This window comes from Nematolebias whitei, chromosome 18 (genome assembly GCF_014905685.2).
Source record: "Nematolebias whitei isolate Nwh7 chromosome 18, NemWhi1, whole genome shotgun sequence".
Classification (NCBI taxonomy): domain Eukaryota; kingdom Metazoa; phylum Chordata; class Actinopteri; order Cyprinodontiformes; family Rivulidae; genus Nematolebias; species Nematolebias whitei.
This window is the reverse complement of record NC_056515.1, coordinates 27,378,331-27,394,683: the sequence shown is the minus strand read 5'-3', so window position 1 is coordinate 27,394,683 and position 16,353 is coordinate 27,378,331. Positions and strand designations below refer to the sequence as shown.

At 42.1% G+C, this 16,353-nt stretch overlaps 1 protein-coding gene across 1 annotated transcript in view; it reads left to right on the top strand.

Moving 5' to 3' along the window:
* ric1 (RIC1 homolog, RAB6A GEF complex partner 1) overlaps positions 1-9,762 on the top strand; it is a 35,346-nt gene extending 25,584 nt beyond the window's left edge. Inside the window, exons 11-27 of the mRNA XM_037692294.1 lie at positions 101-271; positions 343-549; positions 628-666; positions 3,187-3,297; positions 3,579-3,668; positions 3,761-3,921; positions 4,708-4,846; positions 4,936-5,052; positions 5,132-5,539; positions 5,624-5,935; positions 6,236-6,394; positions 7,712-7,848; positions 7,930-8,210; positions 8,289-8,498; positions 8,586-8,760; positions 8,842-9,030; positions 9,103-9,762. Coding sequence (XP_037548222.1) covers positions 101-271; positions 343-549; positions 628-666; positions 3,187-3,297; positions 3,579-3,668; positions 3,761-3,921; positions 4,708-4,846; positions 4,936-5,052; positions 5,132-5,539; positions 5,624-5,935; positions 6,236-6,394; positions 7,712-7,848; positions 7,930-8,210; positions 8,289-8,498; positions 8,586-8,760; positions 8,842-9,030; positions 9,103-9,415 — 3,219 coding nt within the window. The 3' untranslated portion in view covers positions 9,416-9,762. The remainder of the gene's footprint in view (positions 1-100; positions 272-342; positions 550-627; positions 667-3,186; positions 3,298-3,578; positions 3,669-3,760; positions 3,922-4,707; positions 4,847-4,935; positions 5,053-5,131; positions 5,540-5,623; positions 5,936-6,235; positions 6,395-7,711; positions 7,849-7,929; positions 8,211-8,288; positions 8,499-8,585; positions 8,761-8,841; positions 9,031-9,102) is intronic.
* Positions 9,763-16,353: the final 6,591 nt, after the last annotated feature.

Sequence of the window (16,353 nt, the reverse complement as noted above, 5' to 3'; positions counted from 1 at the left end):
TTAACCATGTTATTGATGAGAAATACTTGTACAAATACTTCACACAGTGTGTATTTGTATCCTTTGCGCTCACTCACACTTGCTCTCTGCTGCTGTCCAGAGCTGGGGAGCAGAGGGCTATCATCTATGGGTGCTCCCTTACAGACAGGAGAGGAGGCGACAGGAGGAGCAGCAGGACGTGGAGATGACCTCTCCTCCCCACCCCTCCCTGCAGGCCGGCATACTGCAGTTCCACTTTATTAAGAGCGCCCTCACAGTCAATCCTTGCACGGTGAGAAGAAACAATTTCAGCTGTGCGTATACGCAAACATTCTGCCGTTAAACGCTGCTCCTCGTTCACAGAGCAACCAGGAGCAGGTGTTACTCCACGGTGAGGACCGCCTCTACCTGACCTGCGGCGATCCCACACAGATCCACAGCACCTGTGACACACACCTGCACGCACACTTACACTCACGCGACGGCAGCCCGTTGCATCACAACCCCGACTCCCCCCTCTCTCAGGGACTCAGCACTTTACTGGGACACAAGCACTGGCAAGTGGTCCAGGTAGGTGTGTTCACACCACCCCCAGTGGCGAGGAGAGACCGGAGGTTAGTTCACTGACTTGTGGCGTCTCTTCTGTAGATTCACAGCACATACCTTGAGAGCAACTGGCCCATACGGGTAAGAGCATTCCTGTTTTTATTGTATGTTTTCTTTCTGTCTGTTTTGTTTTCTAACTTTTTGTTAGAGTCATGTCTTGTTTTTCAGACGTCAGTGACTCGTGTCTGAAATTTTCCCTTTAGAAATCATTAAAGGGAAAATATAACATTTTAAACTACATCAAAAGAGCTACTCGTGTGTTTATCATTAAACTTGTTTAAACTTTTAATTGCGACACATCCAGTTCTGAGCTCTGAGCTTCCTAGTTGTTATGTGTCTAAAAAAGTTAAATCTGGTCCTCTGGACATTCAAAAAAAAAACAAAATACATTACGGCAAAGACTGGTTCATCCCAAAGATCCAGTCCCCCGGCACAAACAGAGCAATGTTGTGTATGCTGTTCAGTGTCAGGAGGGCTGTGATCAGTCTTACATCGGGGAAACAAAACAGCCACTGGCCAAAAGGATGGCCCAGCACAGAAGATCAACATCATCAGGCCAGGACTCTGCAGTCTACACTCATCTCCAGGCCAGCGGTCACTCTGTCAAGGATGAAGATGTGCACATCCTGGATAGAGAGGAACGATGGTTTGAGAGAGGAGTAAAGGAGGCCATCTTTGTGAAAATAAATCGTCCATCGTTAAACAGAGGTGGAGGCCTCCGGGTTCAACTGTCCCCCTCTTACAATGCTGTGATTGCTAGTATCACTCAGCCCTCTGTGAACAGTAAACAGCCATCAGTGTGCTAATGATCCATTGTAAGGCTGATGGTCCTTCTTGAGCATGTGATCAGCTGGTTTTGGTTGTCAGCAGCAAAACTGGTTGATCCACTCTGAGAAGGTGCTATTTAAGAGACTGAGCTGAATACAGCACCTCAGACTGAGGAAGTCTCTCGGATGAGAGACGAAACGTTTCTACATTTTTTTTGTTGATTTGCTTTGTTTGTTTTGTTTTTTTTGAATGTCCAGAGGACCAGATTTAACTTTTTTAGATTTTTCTACCTGGATTATTGAGCATGCATCAGGATAGTTGTTATGTGGTTTTGTGTGCAAACTGAGTTTTTTTTTTTAGAAGTGTTCATGATGATTTTGAGATTAAAACCACATTTTCACATGCTTAAAGAAAGAAAGCATCATATATTGATGTTCCCACAACTATCATTCCCTAAAAGTTTGGTAATTATCTTGTTTTTCTCTCCTTTTTTCCCTAAGATTTGGTCAATACAGTAGTCCCTCGCTATTTCACGGTTTGTTTATCGCAGACTTGCTCTATCGCGGTTTTTCAAAATAAGATTGGACGTGACACACAAATGGCTGATTGATGGATGAGCCGCATGATCGGCATGGAATTTTTGTTTAAAATTAATTTTAAATTATTTAGCACCTGCTGCACCTTTGTGCAGCCCATACTGCAGGAAAAACCCTGCTGCAGCTGATCAGCTGTTCTCCCTACAGAGCAGAGAAGTGGGCGTGGCCAAGAGCACTTGCGGCTTGCAAAGAGCAGACGAGGCGGAGAGCTGAAATCATGACATTCTGTGCTCTTAGAGCGTTTAGAGTTTAGAAACATTGAATATTGCAAGCGTGTGGGAAGGGTTTAAAACACCTTTATGCGTGTGTATATATATATATATATATATACACACACACACACACTACTTTGCGGTTTTTCACTTATTGTGGGGCTTCAGGATACGGCTCTCTCACAATAAACGAGGGACTACTGTCAAACCTGTAAAAAACTGTAAAATGCACTCTGATTGTTATCACAAGTGATGAGCATCGAGTCCATGCTAGAACGTCCTGCTGCCTCTTGAACGTTGCCAGCAGCCGTTCTACCAGTTTTTGAGAACCATCCTGCTTGTAGAGGCATCACTCTGGTCTGGTGTCACAGTTTCTCTTTATTGAAGCTAGAAAACTGATTTAGATATTTGAAACAACTCTTACCAAACATTATCCAACATCAACGCTTAAAGTGTTACTTGGGGCCACTTTTTACATATAAGTACAAATATATAAACTTCTATTTGTGTTAAAATAATAAATAAAAATCAAAGACAGGGTGTGCTGATTTACCTAATTTGTAAGTTTTTGTTGTTTTTTTACATTTTATTTATTTTCATTTCTTTCTGCTAGCTGGTTTTTGATAAATAATGCTTGCAAAAGTATTGTTTAATCTTAATTTAGTGTGCTGCATTAAATTGTATTTTATATTGTGTCACACTGATCCTTTAAAGGCAGTGTGTTGTATCATTAAAGGAATTAATTAGTTATTTTGTTTGCTCAGACACTACATTCTGTGTAAGTGTTGAGCGGCTATTACAAGTGTTCATGTGCAGAATTGTAGTGTAGTCAAGAGTTTACTCTTTTCTTCTATGTTTATATAACGCTGTACAAATATGAAAATGTGTCATTATACAAGTGGACACCATAAAATATCTCAAATAATCAAACGTGAGTTTACTTGTCACTTAAATTTCTCTGTAAACACTTATTATGTGTGTGTGTGTGTGTGTGTGTGTGTGTGTGTGTGTGTGCGCGCGTGCAGTTTGCAGCCATACACTCGGCAGGCCAGTGCATGGCTGTGGCAGGCAGGAGGGGCTTTGCACACTACTCCTTATTCACAAGGAAATGGAAGCTGTTTGGAAACATCACTCAGGTGTGCCGACACAGTCAACGGAAAAAATATGAAAGTCTTTCTGATCGACCTCGTTTACAGTTTTTATTCAGATATTTAGAAATTAAAAGTGCGACTGGACATCTCTTATTTTAAAAACATAACTTAAAGCCTCATTTCTGTGTAGTTGAATGTTCTTGGTACGTTTTTCAATCAGCTAGTTTGTACTGAATGTATCGAAACTCTTTAAATACTATATATTTTTTCCCCATGTTTTAAGTAAAACAAAAAATAAATGTTTGATTTTATTTATTTGTATGTAGGAACAGAACATGACGGTGACAGGAGGTCTCGCCTGGTGGAGTGACTTTGTAGTGGTGGCATGCTACAATTTTACGGACCAGCAGGAGCAGGTGGGAGGGATGCATCCTTTATCTCATCACATCTATGTAATTATAGTATTTTTGTCTCATTATGACTCTTGTTTTCTGACTGCTGGCTTTAGTTGAGGCTGTATCAACGCTCATCCAACCTGGATAACGCCTTTGCCTCGGTCACCAAGCTGCACTCTGACACTCTGCTGCTCAACGTCTTCAGAGACATGGTCATCCTGTTCAGAGCCGACTGCTCCATCTGCCTCTATAGTATAGAGAAGAGGAGTGATGGGTGAGTTATTGCTATGCAAAACCCTGAAATAACCTCAGAACTCCATCAGTTTTAGATAAATTATTCTTTTCCCAATGATAATGATATTAATTAAAGCTGAATTAACTCCCATATGTGGTAAACCTCCAAATAAGTTATTTTCAAATTTGATAGTTTTTTTTTTATTAACCCTCCACGGCATCAGGGAAATACATTGCTTCTATGCTTTTTGAGTTTTTCCTCTAAAAAAGAAGCTTCAGTAAAAGCATTTAATAAAAACCTTTCAGGTTTTTTTTTTAATTGAACCTGCTCTTTGATGTTTTTGTCTCCCCCTTGTGGTGACTAGATGAATTAATCAAATGTGAAATCATGTAATAATGAATTTGAGCAATATTATTAATAAATAATGAAGTTTTAGACATTATATCTTTCCCTTACCTTTGCTAAATTTCATTTTTATATATAGATTTTTTTTTTTAACTTTTCATTAATGGAATAAGTTCGTTCTCACCAGAAGCTCAGGGATTTGTTTCAGTAGCATCCCAGTTCCAGCTTCCCTCATTATTAAAATAAGCCCTTCCAAAGAGTCTAACCCTGTTTAAACTTCTCAGCAACATTATTCCAAGTGTGTTCCTTGGTCTTCATGATGCTGTTATCACTGATGTTTTGTAACAAATCTCTAAGGCCTTCAAAAAACAGCTTTATTAAATTACACACAGGTGACCTCTGAAGGTATCTATTTGGTTGCACTGGATTTTAGCATTGCATTTGGATTAATAATCTGTTCATGTGTGCTCATCTTTCCAGTCCAAACCCATCAGCTAGTGTAGAGTTGCTGCAGGAGGTGTCAATGTCCCGCTACATCCCTCACCCAGCTCTCGTGGTCTCCGTCACACTCACATCTGTGCGCACAGAGACCGGCATCACTTTGAAAGCTCCGCAGCAGGTAGCAGCAGCTCTCCTAAATCTAGAACGCATCGTGATAAAACCAGAGGTGTCTTAATCTGTCTTTGTGTGCGTCTGCGTTTTCGTTAGGCCTGTACGGCAGAGAGCATCATGCTGAATCTGGCTGGCCAGTTGATCATGCTGCAGAGGGACCGATCAGGACCACAGGTACGAGAAAAGGAGACGCCTGCCACCAACAAGAAGCTGGTAAGTCCAAACTCATCTCTCAGATGTGTTCAGTTTGGTCTAAAACATTCCTCTAACCATTTTTTTTATCCATCTTTAGCTACCGTTCTGTCCTCCAGTTGTGCTGGCCCAGTGTGTGGAGAACGTTTGGACCACCTGTCGCTCAAACAAGAAGAAGCGCCATCTGCTGGAAGCCCTCTGGTTGTCCTGTGGAGAGGCAGGAATGAAAGTATGGCTTCCTCTGTTCCCCCGAGACCATCGAAAGCCTCACTCCTTCCTGTCCAGACGCATAATGCTGCCCTTCCACATCAACATCTACCCTTTGGCTGTGCTGTTTGAGGACGCCCTGGTACTGGGAGCAACCAATGAGACGGTGCTCTACGACGGGCTGCAGGGATCCTCCGAGCCTCTGGAGGCACTGTTCCCCTACTGTACTGTAGAGAGGACCTCTCAGATCTACCTCCACCACATCCTGAGGCAGCTGCTGGTTCGCAACCTGGGCGAACAGGTATGTGGAACTTCGCATCAGCTTATGAGAGTTTTTTTGAGAGGAAAACAACTTATTTATTTCCTCATTAATGTTTATTTTTAGGCTTTAATGCTGGCTCAGTCATGTGCCTCCCTGCCCTACTTCCCCCATGTCTTGGAGTTGATGGTACATGTGGTACTGGAAGAAGAAGCAACCTCACGGGAACCAATACCGGACCCCCTGCTTCCCACAGTGGCCAAGTTCATCACAGAGTTCCCGCTCTTTCTCCAGACTATCGTTCACTGTGCCAGAAAAACGGAGTACGCTCTGTGGAACTACCTGTTTGCAGCTGTGGGAAACCCCAAAGATTTGTTCGAGGAGTGTCTCATGGCTCAAGATCTGGACACGGCAGCCTCCTATTTGATCATACTGCAGGTTGTTGCAGGGAAATACAACTTTATGAAAATGTTCAGTAAAGTTTTCACACAGAATGGAAGAATTAAAGAATTTTGGCCCCGAGTTGTGATGCAAAAACCTACAAATAAAAAACCCAACTAGCTTTAAAATAGCACTTTTTATCATTGTAATTTAAATGCATTAATTTATATTTGTCATTTAGTTGGCGACTAATTTTAGCAATGTTGCAAATTTAAACACAACTCGCCCTTCATTACTTTCTAAAAGATTTTCCCTTTTTGAATTTAATTGTCTTGCCTGCTTGCTGCTCTCTTTAAGAACATGGAGGTTCCAGCGGTGAGCCGGCAGCACGCCACTCTTCTCTTCAACACGGCGCTCGAGCAGGGCAAGTGGGACCTTTGTCGGCACATGATCAGATTCCTCAAAGCCATCGGCTCAGGGGAGATGGAGTCACCGCCCTCCACACCGTCCACTCAGGTGAGGAGCTTCAAACATTTTCAACGTAAACCTTTTAATTTCTGTGCGGCTAAATTAAGCAAGATTAAACTGCAAACCTTGTTAGTGGCTCAGATTTGTAGCGTTTAGAATCAGGAATATTTGCTCAAATGTATTTTTCAACTCTTATTTTTTCCCCCATACCTATCCAGACCTGAAGAAGTTTTTTTTTTTTTTTAAGAATGAGCAAGTTTCCTGCATTAACAAATCGTTTAGTACAGGGGTCTCAAACTCAACTTACCTGGGGGCCGCTGGAGGTAAAGTCTGGGCGAAACTGGGCCGCATCAAGTATTCCACAAAATACAAAAACCTAAAAATTACAATGCTGTTATTGCTAGTATCACTCAGTCCCCTGTGAATAGCAAGTGGTCATCAGGGCACCAACGAGCCATCGTTAGGCTGATGGTCCTCCTTTAGCATGTGAGCAGCTAGTTTTGAATGTCAACAACAAACTGGTTGATCTACTATGAGAAGGTGATATTTATTAGACTGAGATGAATACTGCACCTCAGACGGAAGAAGTCTTTCGGATGAAAGACATAACTTTTTTTAATTTTTCTACCTGGATTATTGAGCATGCATCAGGATATGTGTAGTTACATTCTATTCAATTGATTTTTCCGGCATACAAAACTTCATTACCGTTTTAGCGTCAATACGAAAAGTACCAAAACACACAAAAAATGTAACTAATGCATCAAACAACAATTGGGTGCATATATTAGACCTTTGTCCACAATTCGGCTTCCATTATATATCCAAAAATAATTGTTTCACCTCTCCAACGGAGTGAAGAGTACTTGGCCTCAATGCGCGGCCCCCGGTGGTTATTAATGGCAGAATCCCAATGGAGTTTTGAATTAGCGGCGACAGCAATTCTGTTAAAAACAGCGCTTCAGTCAGCAATCACACGGTTGTTTTAGACATGAGATGACAACAGACTCGCCATATAATCGAGTTTGCAAATGCAGATTTGACGTGCATCGATTTGTTTGGGAGACGCAGGAACAGAGCACACCACAGCAACAGTGGAGACCGAGGAGGAGGTAAACGTGACCCGTGGCTTTAAAAAAAAGGTTAAAGAGTTTGGGGGCAACACAGGAAGTGGGCCCGCAACAATAAGTCATCAAGCTAAATGCGGGTTACCTGAGGAAAAAACGAGCGGGCCACACTAAAACCAAGCTTTGATTTCAGGTAGAGGGCCACAAAATATCGGTCCGCGGGGCCACACTTGGGCCCCAGCCCGTGAGTTTGAGACGCCTGCTATAGTAGGTCTGAAATTTATTTATTTTTTCTCAGGAACCCAGCTCAACCGGAGGCTTCGAGTTCTTTAGAAACCGCAGCATCAGCTTGTCTCAGTCAGCAGACTCCATCGCGACAGGAAAGTTCAACCTGCAGAAGACCTTCAGCATGCCCACTGGAGCGTCTGCCAAAGGGTACAATCAGCTGAAACATATTGGATAATGTTCGAAGGTTTACATACAGCCGTTGCGTCATGTTTTCCCCTGTCCTTCCAGTCGGGATGTGGAGTGTGCAGAAAACATGTACATCGACATGATGCTCTGGCGCCACGCCCGCCACCTCCTGGAGCAGGTGCGCCTTCGTGACCTGGGGTGCTTCTCCGCTCAGCTGGGCTTCGAGCTCATCGGTTGGCTGTGCCGCGAACGAAACCGCGTGGCTCGAGTAGACGATTTTGTTTCAGCGCTGAAGAAACTCCACAAGGATTTCTTCTGGCCTTTTCCCGTTATACCTGTGGGAAGCCTCAACTCACCACTGAAGAACGGAGGCTGCCGCACAGGTGAGGTTACCGCACGAGATTAGGCTCTTCTGTTGAATAAATGTAGCTCAATGTGTGTGTTTTTTTTTTTTTATGCAGTTTTGAGCACGCAGCTGCTGAAGTCTCAGTCTGCAGACAGTCTGCTGAACAGCGACATGGACACAGCCCCTTCGACAGCCCCCACCAACCACACCTGGATGGGTGGGCTCGGACAGAGGGCCAAAGACATGGACACGGCCTCATCTGTTCACTCCAGCCAGCACTCACCACAGACACAAGACGCCTTCCTGTCACTGCTCACTAACAAGGGTAATACACCCCCACCGCCCTACACACCTGCCCGTTGAAATATAAAAACAATCAGTGTTTTCATCAACGTGTTTTTTTCTCGTCTAGTTGAGGAATACAGCATCGGCTCGGCCACAGACCTGACAGAAACCAGCTCGGTGGTGGACGGCGATTGGACCATGGTGGACGAGAACTCCACCCTGAGCCTGAGTCAGGCTGAGCTGGAGCACATCTCCATGGAGCTGGCCAACAAAGGCCCGCACAAGTCTCAGGTGCAGCTCAGGTGAGAGGAGCTCCTTTCACGGTTGGATTTAGTTTGGTGTGAAAGCAGAGCTGGTTTCTGACGTTCCTCCGCGTCTTTCAGGTACCTCCTTCACGTGTTCATGGAGGCGGGCTGTTTGGAGTGGTGCGTCGTGATTGGTTTGATCCTGCGGGACGCAAACGTCATCAAACAGATGATCAGCTTCCTGGACAACCCCGAGGTTCCCTCAGAAACTGTGCAGAGCGTCCGACACGGCTTGCTGGCTGTTGACGCCTGGGCCTCCGCAGACTGGTGGGTCTAACGCACATCAACTTGATGCTTCTGCTTCGAATCTTCTCTGAATGTTCTCTCCGCGCTCTCCAGCCTGGGCTACAAACCATTTCTGAACCTGATCCAGCCGCAGCTGCAGCAGCTGATGGAGTCGACCGCCGAGCAGGTGCAGCCCGAAGCGTTCCAACCTGCCAGCCAGACCTCAAAGCTCAGCGCCTCCGAAGGACTGGGAGGGGCCGCCGTCCCTCGTGTCGAGGACAGCAGAGGCGTGGCCGCTCCTCTGGGTCTGGCCTTGCCCTCGGTCGAACCTGCGGGAGTTTTCCCCCGTCCCCCCTCTGAAGACTCTCCTGAACAAACCGAGGAGCAAGCAGAGGAGGAGGGAACCTACGACTGCACCTTGTCCTGAACACCAGGAGTCAACCTGGGAGCTTCAGACTGAGGGGAAAGACGTGGAGAAACGGCTGCGACTGACTGAAAACAGACTGTGTTTGTGTGTAGGCACAAACGGTACCACCCTGCAGGTTCTTACTTCAGTCAGTATTATCCAAACTTTGGAGATTTGCCTTTGTTGACAACTAGAGCTCCTGTGCATCCGGCTGGGTTTAAGTCTAACATTTCGCCAAAATGTGCTGTTAGGATAAAAAAAGGGTCCGTTTTTACTCTTTTAGGTGTTTGCAAGCTGCAGAGCGGTATGTTTTTCAATATTCCAAGACTGCACAGACAGAAAGTCTCTGGTTCTTTGGGTGAATCAGGTCCGTTTGATCATGATGCTACGTCAATTAGCTCCTTGTAGAATGAGACTTTAGTCGTGAACCATTGGCAAGACGCTCTGAAGTATCTGAGCCTGCAGCGAGTGTGCACAAGAGGCGTTTCATACTTTCATACCTCATGATTTTAATATTTTTTGATAACTTTTTTCAATAATGTTAAAAGGATGAACGAGATTATTTTTCTACCAACTCTTGACTTTCCCTGTGAAAAAAAAACAACAAAAAAACACTTTATGGTGGGAATTCTGTGCAACTCTTGAAAAGTCATAGGACATCTGTTGATGCGAGCACGTTTCCTTAACACCGATCAGTAGATCGTCTTGTCCGTCTCGACCTTGCTGAAGGTTACTGTGTCGGACGAAAGCGGTTTTTCTCTCGTTTGTGTGGCTCAAACACGCAAAGCAGATCGGCGTTAACCCTCTCCTGAACGAAAACGCTACAGAAACCAAATCATACGACACTTTATCCAGCTTTTAAATGCACGGTTCGATTGCGACATCAGTCGTGTGTGACTAAAGCCACTCTCACTTTTGGACCTTGGTTCGCTCATCAGCAGTGTTAAGAGCGAGGCGTCCTTTTGAATCTCATCTGATTATGAATTATAATTTATCCACTCCCAGATTTTCTGAGTTTGTGTGAAGCCATGTGGATTTCTCGTTGCCACGTTGTATTCATAAAGTATTACGATTGGAGTCTTCAATCCGTCAGAGCTGATTTTATTGTATTAGTCTTCATCATTATTGTTATTTATTGGCATTGTAGCTGATTGAAGAGTGGAGATTAGTTTTTATTTTAATGACTGATAACCTTTTTTTTTTCTACTCGGAGTGAAGCGTACAATCACTAAAGGTTTGTCAGATGTGTCAGTATTACTTTGTGCAATGCTTTGAAAATGTTACTCCAGCTTTATGTTTTTACGTTCACCACTTCTCTCTGGTTTCTTGTCGTTCTAGACCAAAACACGTTGTATAGGTTTGTGTAATCGTCTCTTAAACGGTTTGTTTCGTCATTTTAAAGTACCCTCTATGTGCACAGAAGGTTCTGTCCTTGTCTGTCAGCTCGGTGGGTCTCGTCTCCACGGAACAAAGCCCACGGCCACACTACGCCGCTCGGCTGGGAGCTGTGCCCGACTTGTAAACGGTAACCAAAGACTTCCAGAGGCCTTTCTGTTGAAACCGTTTTGTTAAACTGAACAAAAACTTTCATTCCCCCCCCCCCCCCCCCCCAAAAAAGAACAAAACAAAACATCAACCCTCCAAACTGATGCTGACAGAATAACTATTTCCTACGAAAACAAATAGAAATATTGCAGATGTTTTAGTTTTCTTCTCTACAGGATTAGGGGGTGGAGTCGGTTGGTCAGGTGTCTCATTATGGCTCCTCCCCCATCGCATACAGTTTAAAAGTATTGCCTGTTCACTCAGAGATATATCTCGGAGGCAGCAGACATTCTGAATGCAGTGTAAAGATACTCTCTTGTACATTTGCTTTTTCTACTCGTGTTCCTTTTTTCTACTTATTTTTTTTCCTTCCTGTACATAAAAAACAATAAATTATTTTTAAAATTAAATGCGTTTGAAGGAATTCACATCACTTGCTGTCTTTCAAACCAAAGCCTTCAGCTATAGGTGCTGGTCATAAAATTAGAATACGTATCATGTAAAAGTTGATTTATTTCAGTAGTTCCATTCAAAAAGTAAAACTTGTATATTATATCCATTCATTACTCACAGACTGATATTTCAAATGTTTTATTTCTTAAAAAGTTTTTGATTATAACTGACAACTAATGAAAATCCCAAAATCAGTATCTTGGTAAATTAGAATATAGAAAGAAGGTTCAATATTGAAGAGACATGGTGCCACACTCTAATCAGCTAATTAACTCAAAACACTTGTAAAGGCCTTTAAATGGTCTCAGTCTAGTTCTGTAGGCTACACAATCATGGGGAAGACTGCTGACTTGACAGTTGTCCAAAGGACGACCATTGACACCTTGCACAAGGAGGGCAAGACACAAAAGGTCATTGTTAAAGAGGGTGGCTGTTCACAGAGCTCTGTGTCCAAACACATTAATAGAGACGCAAAGGAAAGGAAACGATGTGATAGGAAAAAAGTGTACAAGCAATACGGATATCTGCACCCTGGAGAGGATTGTGAAACAAAATTCATTCCAAAATGTGGGAGAGATTCAGAGTGGACTGCAGCTGGAGTCAGTGCTTCAAGAACCACCACGCACAGATGTATGCAAGACATGGGTTTCATCTGTCGCATTCCTTGTGTCAAGCTACTCTTGAACAAGAGACAGAGTCAGAAGCATCTCAACTGAGCTAAAGACAAAAAGGACTGGACTGCTGCTGAGTACTCCAAAGTTATGTTCACTGATGAAAGTAAATTTTGAATTTCCTTTGGAAATCAAGGTCCCAGAGTCTGGAGGAAGAGAGGAGAGGCACAGAATCCATGTTGTTTGAGGTGCAGTGTCAAGTTTCCACAGTCAGTGATGGTTTGTAGTGCCATATCATCTGCTGGTGTTGGTCCACTGTGTTTTCTGAGGTCCAAGGTCAATGCAGCCATCTACCAGGACGTTTTAGAGCACTTCCTGCTGCTGACCAACTTTATGGGAGATGCAGATTTCATTTTCCAACAGGACTTGGCACCTGCACACAGTACCAATGCTACTATTACCTGGTTTAAGGACCATGGTATCCCTGTTTTCAATTGGCCAGCAAACTCGCCTGACTTTAACCCCGTAGAAAATCTATTGTGGAGGAAAGTGCGATACACCAGACCAAGAATTCAGAAGAGCTGAAGGCCACTATCAGAGCAACCTGGGCTCTCATAACATCCGAGCAGTGTCAGACTGATCAACTCCATGACACACCGCATTGCTGCAGTAATCCAGGCAAAAGGAGCAACTAAGTATTGAGTTCTGTACATGCTCATACTTTTCATGTTCATACTTTTCAGTTGGCCAACATTTCTAAACATCCTTATTTTTATTGGTCTTAATTAATATTCTAATTTTCTGAGATACTTAATTTAGGGTTTTCATTAGTTGTCAGTTATAATAATCAACATAATAATCAAGAAATAAACATTTGAAATATATCAATCTGTGTGTAATGAATGAATATAAATATACAAGTTTCACTTTTTGAATGGAATTACTGAAATAAATCAACTTTTTCATGATGTTCTAATTTTATGACCAGCGCTTGTATAATTAAATGTTGAGAAACGAAGCTGTAGTTTGATCAAACCTCAAGTACGATTTTGTGTGTCGCTCAGATTGTGTGTTGTGGACGACTCTCTGCGACTACCGCATTGTTTACCTCAATAGCTGCAAAACTGAGTTAGCCATTTTTGTGGTTGATGTCGATTTCATTAAAAAATGGTCTAGTGGTTCATGGAATAATTGGAGAACACACTAAAAACATTGTCTGCCTTTGCCTTTTGGCTTCATGTGATAAATATTACAACTTAAACACAACACAGCCATTAATAATACAGTTAGAGGCATTTTATTTACTAACCAAGTTCAACCATTTTGCATAAATTAAAAATCATCCTATTCTTTCACAGATGCGCTGTTCACATAACTCCCATCGGTCAGAAGTTGAAAAAATTATCCATTTAATTTCCAAAAACAAAACAAAAAAAATAGTTTATGCAACCTAAAAATATCTAAAATAAAAGTAAAACATGCCAGAAAAAAACAGTCCTAATGTGACAAACATTGTGAATCCTGTTTTTTATTTAACCATTAAATGCGATTTAAAAGAATAAAGCTACATCCAGGTGAGTTTGTGCTCCGTCAGTTTTATATCAATGCATTAGTTCTGTTGCAAAGTTATTTGCTTAAGTCACTAAAAAGGCTCACAGTAATTTTACACGAAGCTCTCCGAGCACAAACAACTGAGACGTTTAAAACCGACTCAGGGCCACATTTACAGCGGCGCCTCACGTTCCCAGTGTTACATCAGAATTACAAACACTCGACACAAAGCAGGTGAACAAGTTAGCAAACTCATATTTTAAGTTTTTTAATGGACTGCATATGAACTAAAAATGTTAAACGTGAATGCAAAGAAGTTTACATACACTCATGAGCATGAATGTCACTAATTTGGAGGCTCGTTTTAAATTGTTCTTTAAGACCGAGCTACATTTGGCTAAAAGAAGAGTTCAAGTCTAAACACTGTACCACCTGTGAAGCACGGTGGTGGTAGGCTGGTGGTGTGTACTTAATTGATGAGATTAATAGAGGAGGACTACCTCCGGGTTTGTCCACCTCGCCTAAAATTAAGACAATTAATAGTGGATGCAGTGATTAGAAACTTGGGTGCTCCTTCTAAAAGAACAATCCCATATGCACATCAGGACTGGTTCCTGAATGGAAAAAACAACCCCCTTAACTGAACCTTAAGTATGGTCAAATCTCCAACCGGAGACTTGTTGATGGCTACAAAAAGTGTGAAGGGCAACTCGCTAAGAAACGGGGTGTATGTATATATTCGAGTACCTGTGTGAGTGGAATAGAAAAAAATCCACAACAAGTTTAAACTTGCGCACCCAATTTTTGTTTTAAAGCTAATTGAAGTCGTAAAATCATTCCACCCTGGAATAAAAGCTATGCACACCAATCATTAAAAGAAGCTATAAGACATTCATGCTTGTGATGAACGGATGAAAACTTCTGACCACAACTTTACATACTGTCACGGTTAAGTACTGTCATTTAAAACCAGAGCATCCTGCAGCACAGCCAGCCTGCGTCCGCTTTTAAATCGGGCGAAGCTGCGAACGTCAAAAAAACAAAAACGAAGCGTTTTTGACGATCCGATAAAGAGAAAACTTGTTGGGAGTCGAAACTGGTGACCCCCGCTGCGTCACTTCAAAGTCGAGACATCCGCGATCACGTGATCTTTGTCAGACGCAGCAGAACCACTGAAGAGGTGCGTCAGCCTGATCTGATCCAGAGGTCGGTAATACTGAACATATAAAGACCAAACTGATGTTTTACATGTTTCCCATTTGGCAACTAAACCTCCTGCAAAAAGTGTCAGCCCTCTCCTACCTGAACAACTGTGCATCATTTCTGAGGACTGAAGTGTCAAAGATTTTGTCTTCCAGTCTCCGCAGCAGACGTGCATGTGATATTTTGGGTTGTTTAAAGTAAAGCTGAGGCCAAAACAGTGTTCACCAACAAACTCGTTACAATTGCTTCAGTCAGAAGCTGCAGAAAAGCGTCAGTGTGGTAAACTTGTCATCTGAAACACGTGCCGTCGCTTTAAACCCTCCAAAATTTTCAGAGCAAACTTTCAAAATAAGAGCACACTAAAAAGCAGCACTTTAAGTGCTTTCACTTTCAATGAGGCGTTTGTGTCCACGCACGGCAGTAAACTCCTGGAAGCAGCACTTTAAAGCCTCTCCTCGAGTTACGATTGACTAAACGCTGGGAGAGACAAGTTTTTCTAAAATGTACCGTATTTTTCAGACTATAAGGTGCACTTAAAATCCTTTCATTTTCTCAAAAATCGACTGAGCCTTATGTATTAATTCTGGTTGTGCTTACGAACCTCGAACTGATTTTATGTGGTACAACTGAACAATGTTGAGTTATTGTGAATGAGTTGAATAAAGTGACTTATTTGACTGTTTTGTTTCGCTTAGTGCGCCTTATAGTCTGAAAAATATGGTAATTACATAAAGGGTGGACTTCAGCTTTTGGATCTAAATCTCCCCACAAAAATCTTCAAGCACAGAATGAGGCTGATCTGAAAGTGTGATCATATTTAAATAAATCTGAAAACGGAGGTAAGTGGCACTGATGGGGTTTAAAACCCAAGAAACTAAACAGTATAATACGCGTTTACCTCGATCAGATAAATATCGATTCCGAACCGTACGAATCAGTCAAAGAGCTTTAAGAGCAGTCATCTTGGTGTTGAACTAATGTCTGGAGGTAGTGGTGATGAAGTAAAACAACAAATCACAACTGGGTTGCGAATCCGGTTTTTTCGGACTATAAGGTGCATTTAAAATCCTTAAAATTTACTCAGAAATCAACAGTGAGCCTCATAATCCAGTGCACCTTATGTATTAAATCTGGTTGTGCTTACTGACCTCGAACTGATTTTATGTCTTTATTGTGAATGAGCTGAATAAAGTTTGATTTGACAGTTTTGTTTCGCTTAATGTGCCTTATAGTCCGAAAAATACGGTAATACAGAATGCAACCCGACGCAGAAAAATGTAAAAGTTTAAATGCATAAACTTTTTCAAGCGGTTTTTGTTTGCAGATAAAAAGGCTAAAAATACTAAACGTAAATTTTGCATGTATATTCACAGTCAGCCTTCCTGATAACATGTATCTAAATCCTGCAAAGTTTCCTTTAAGATATTTAAAATGTGGTTTTACATATTTAAATTTGGCATATTACAAATTAATGCATTTTTTTTACATGGATTTAAAAAATACATAGTAAAATAAACAATATGATTTTATGTGTTTAATGTTGACTAAAACAAAAGGAGACATGTTATGAACACAAATCAAAATGGACAATTTTAT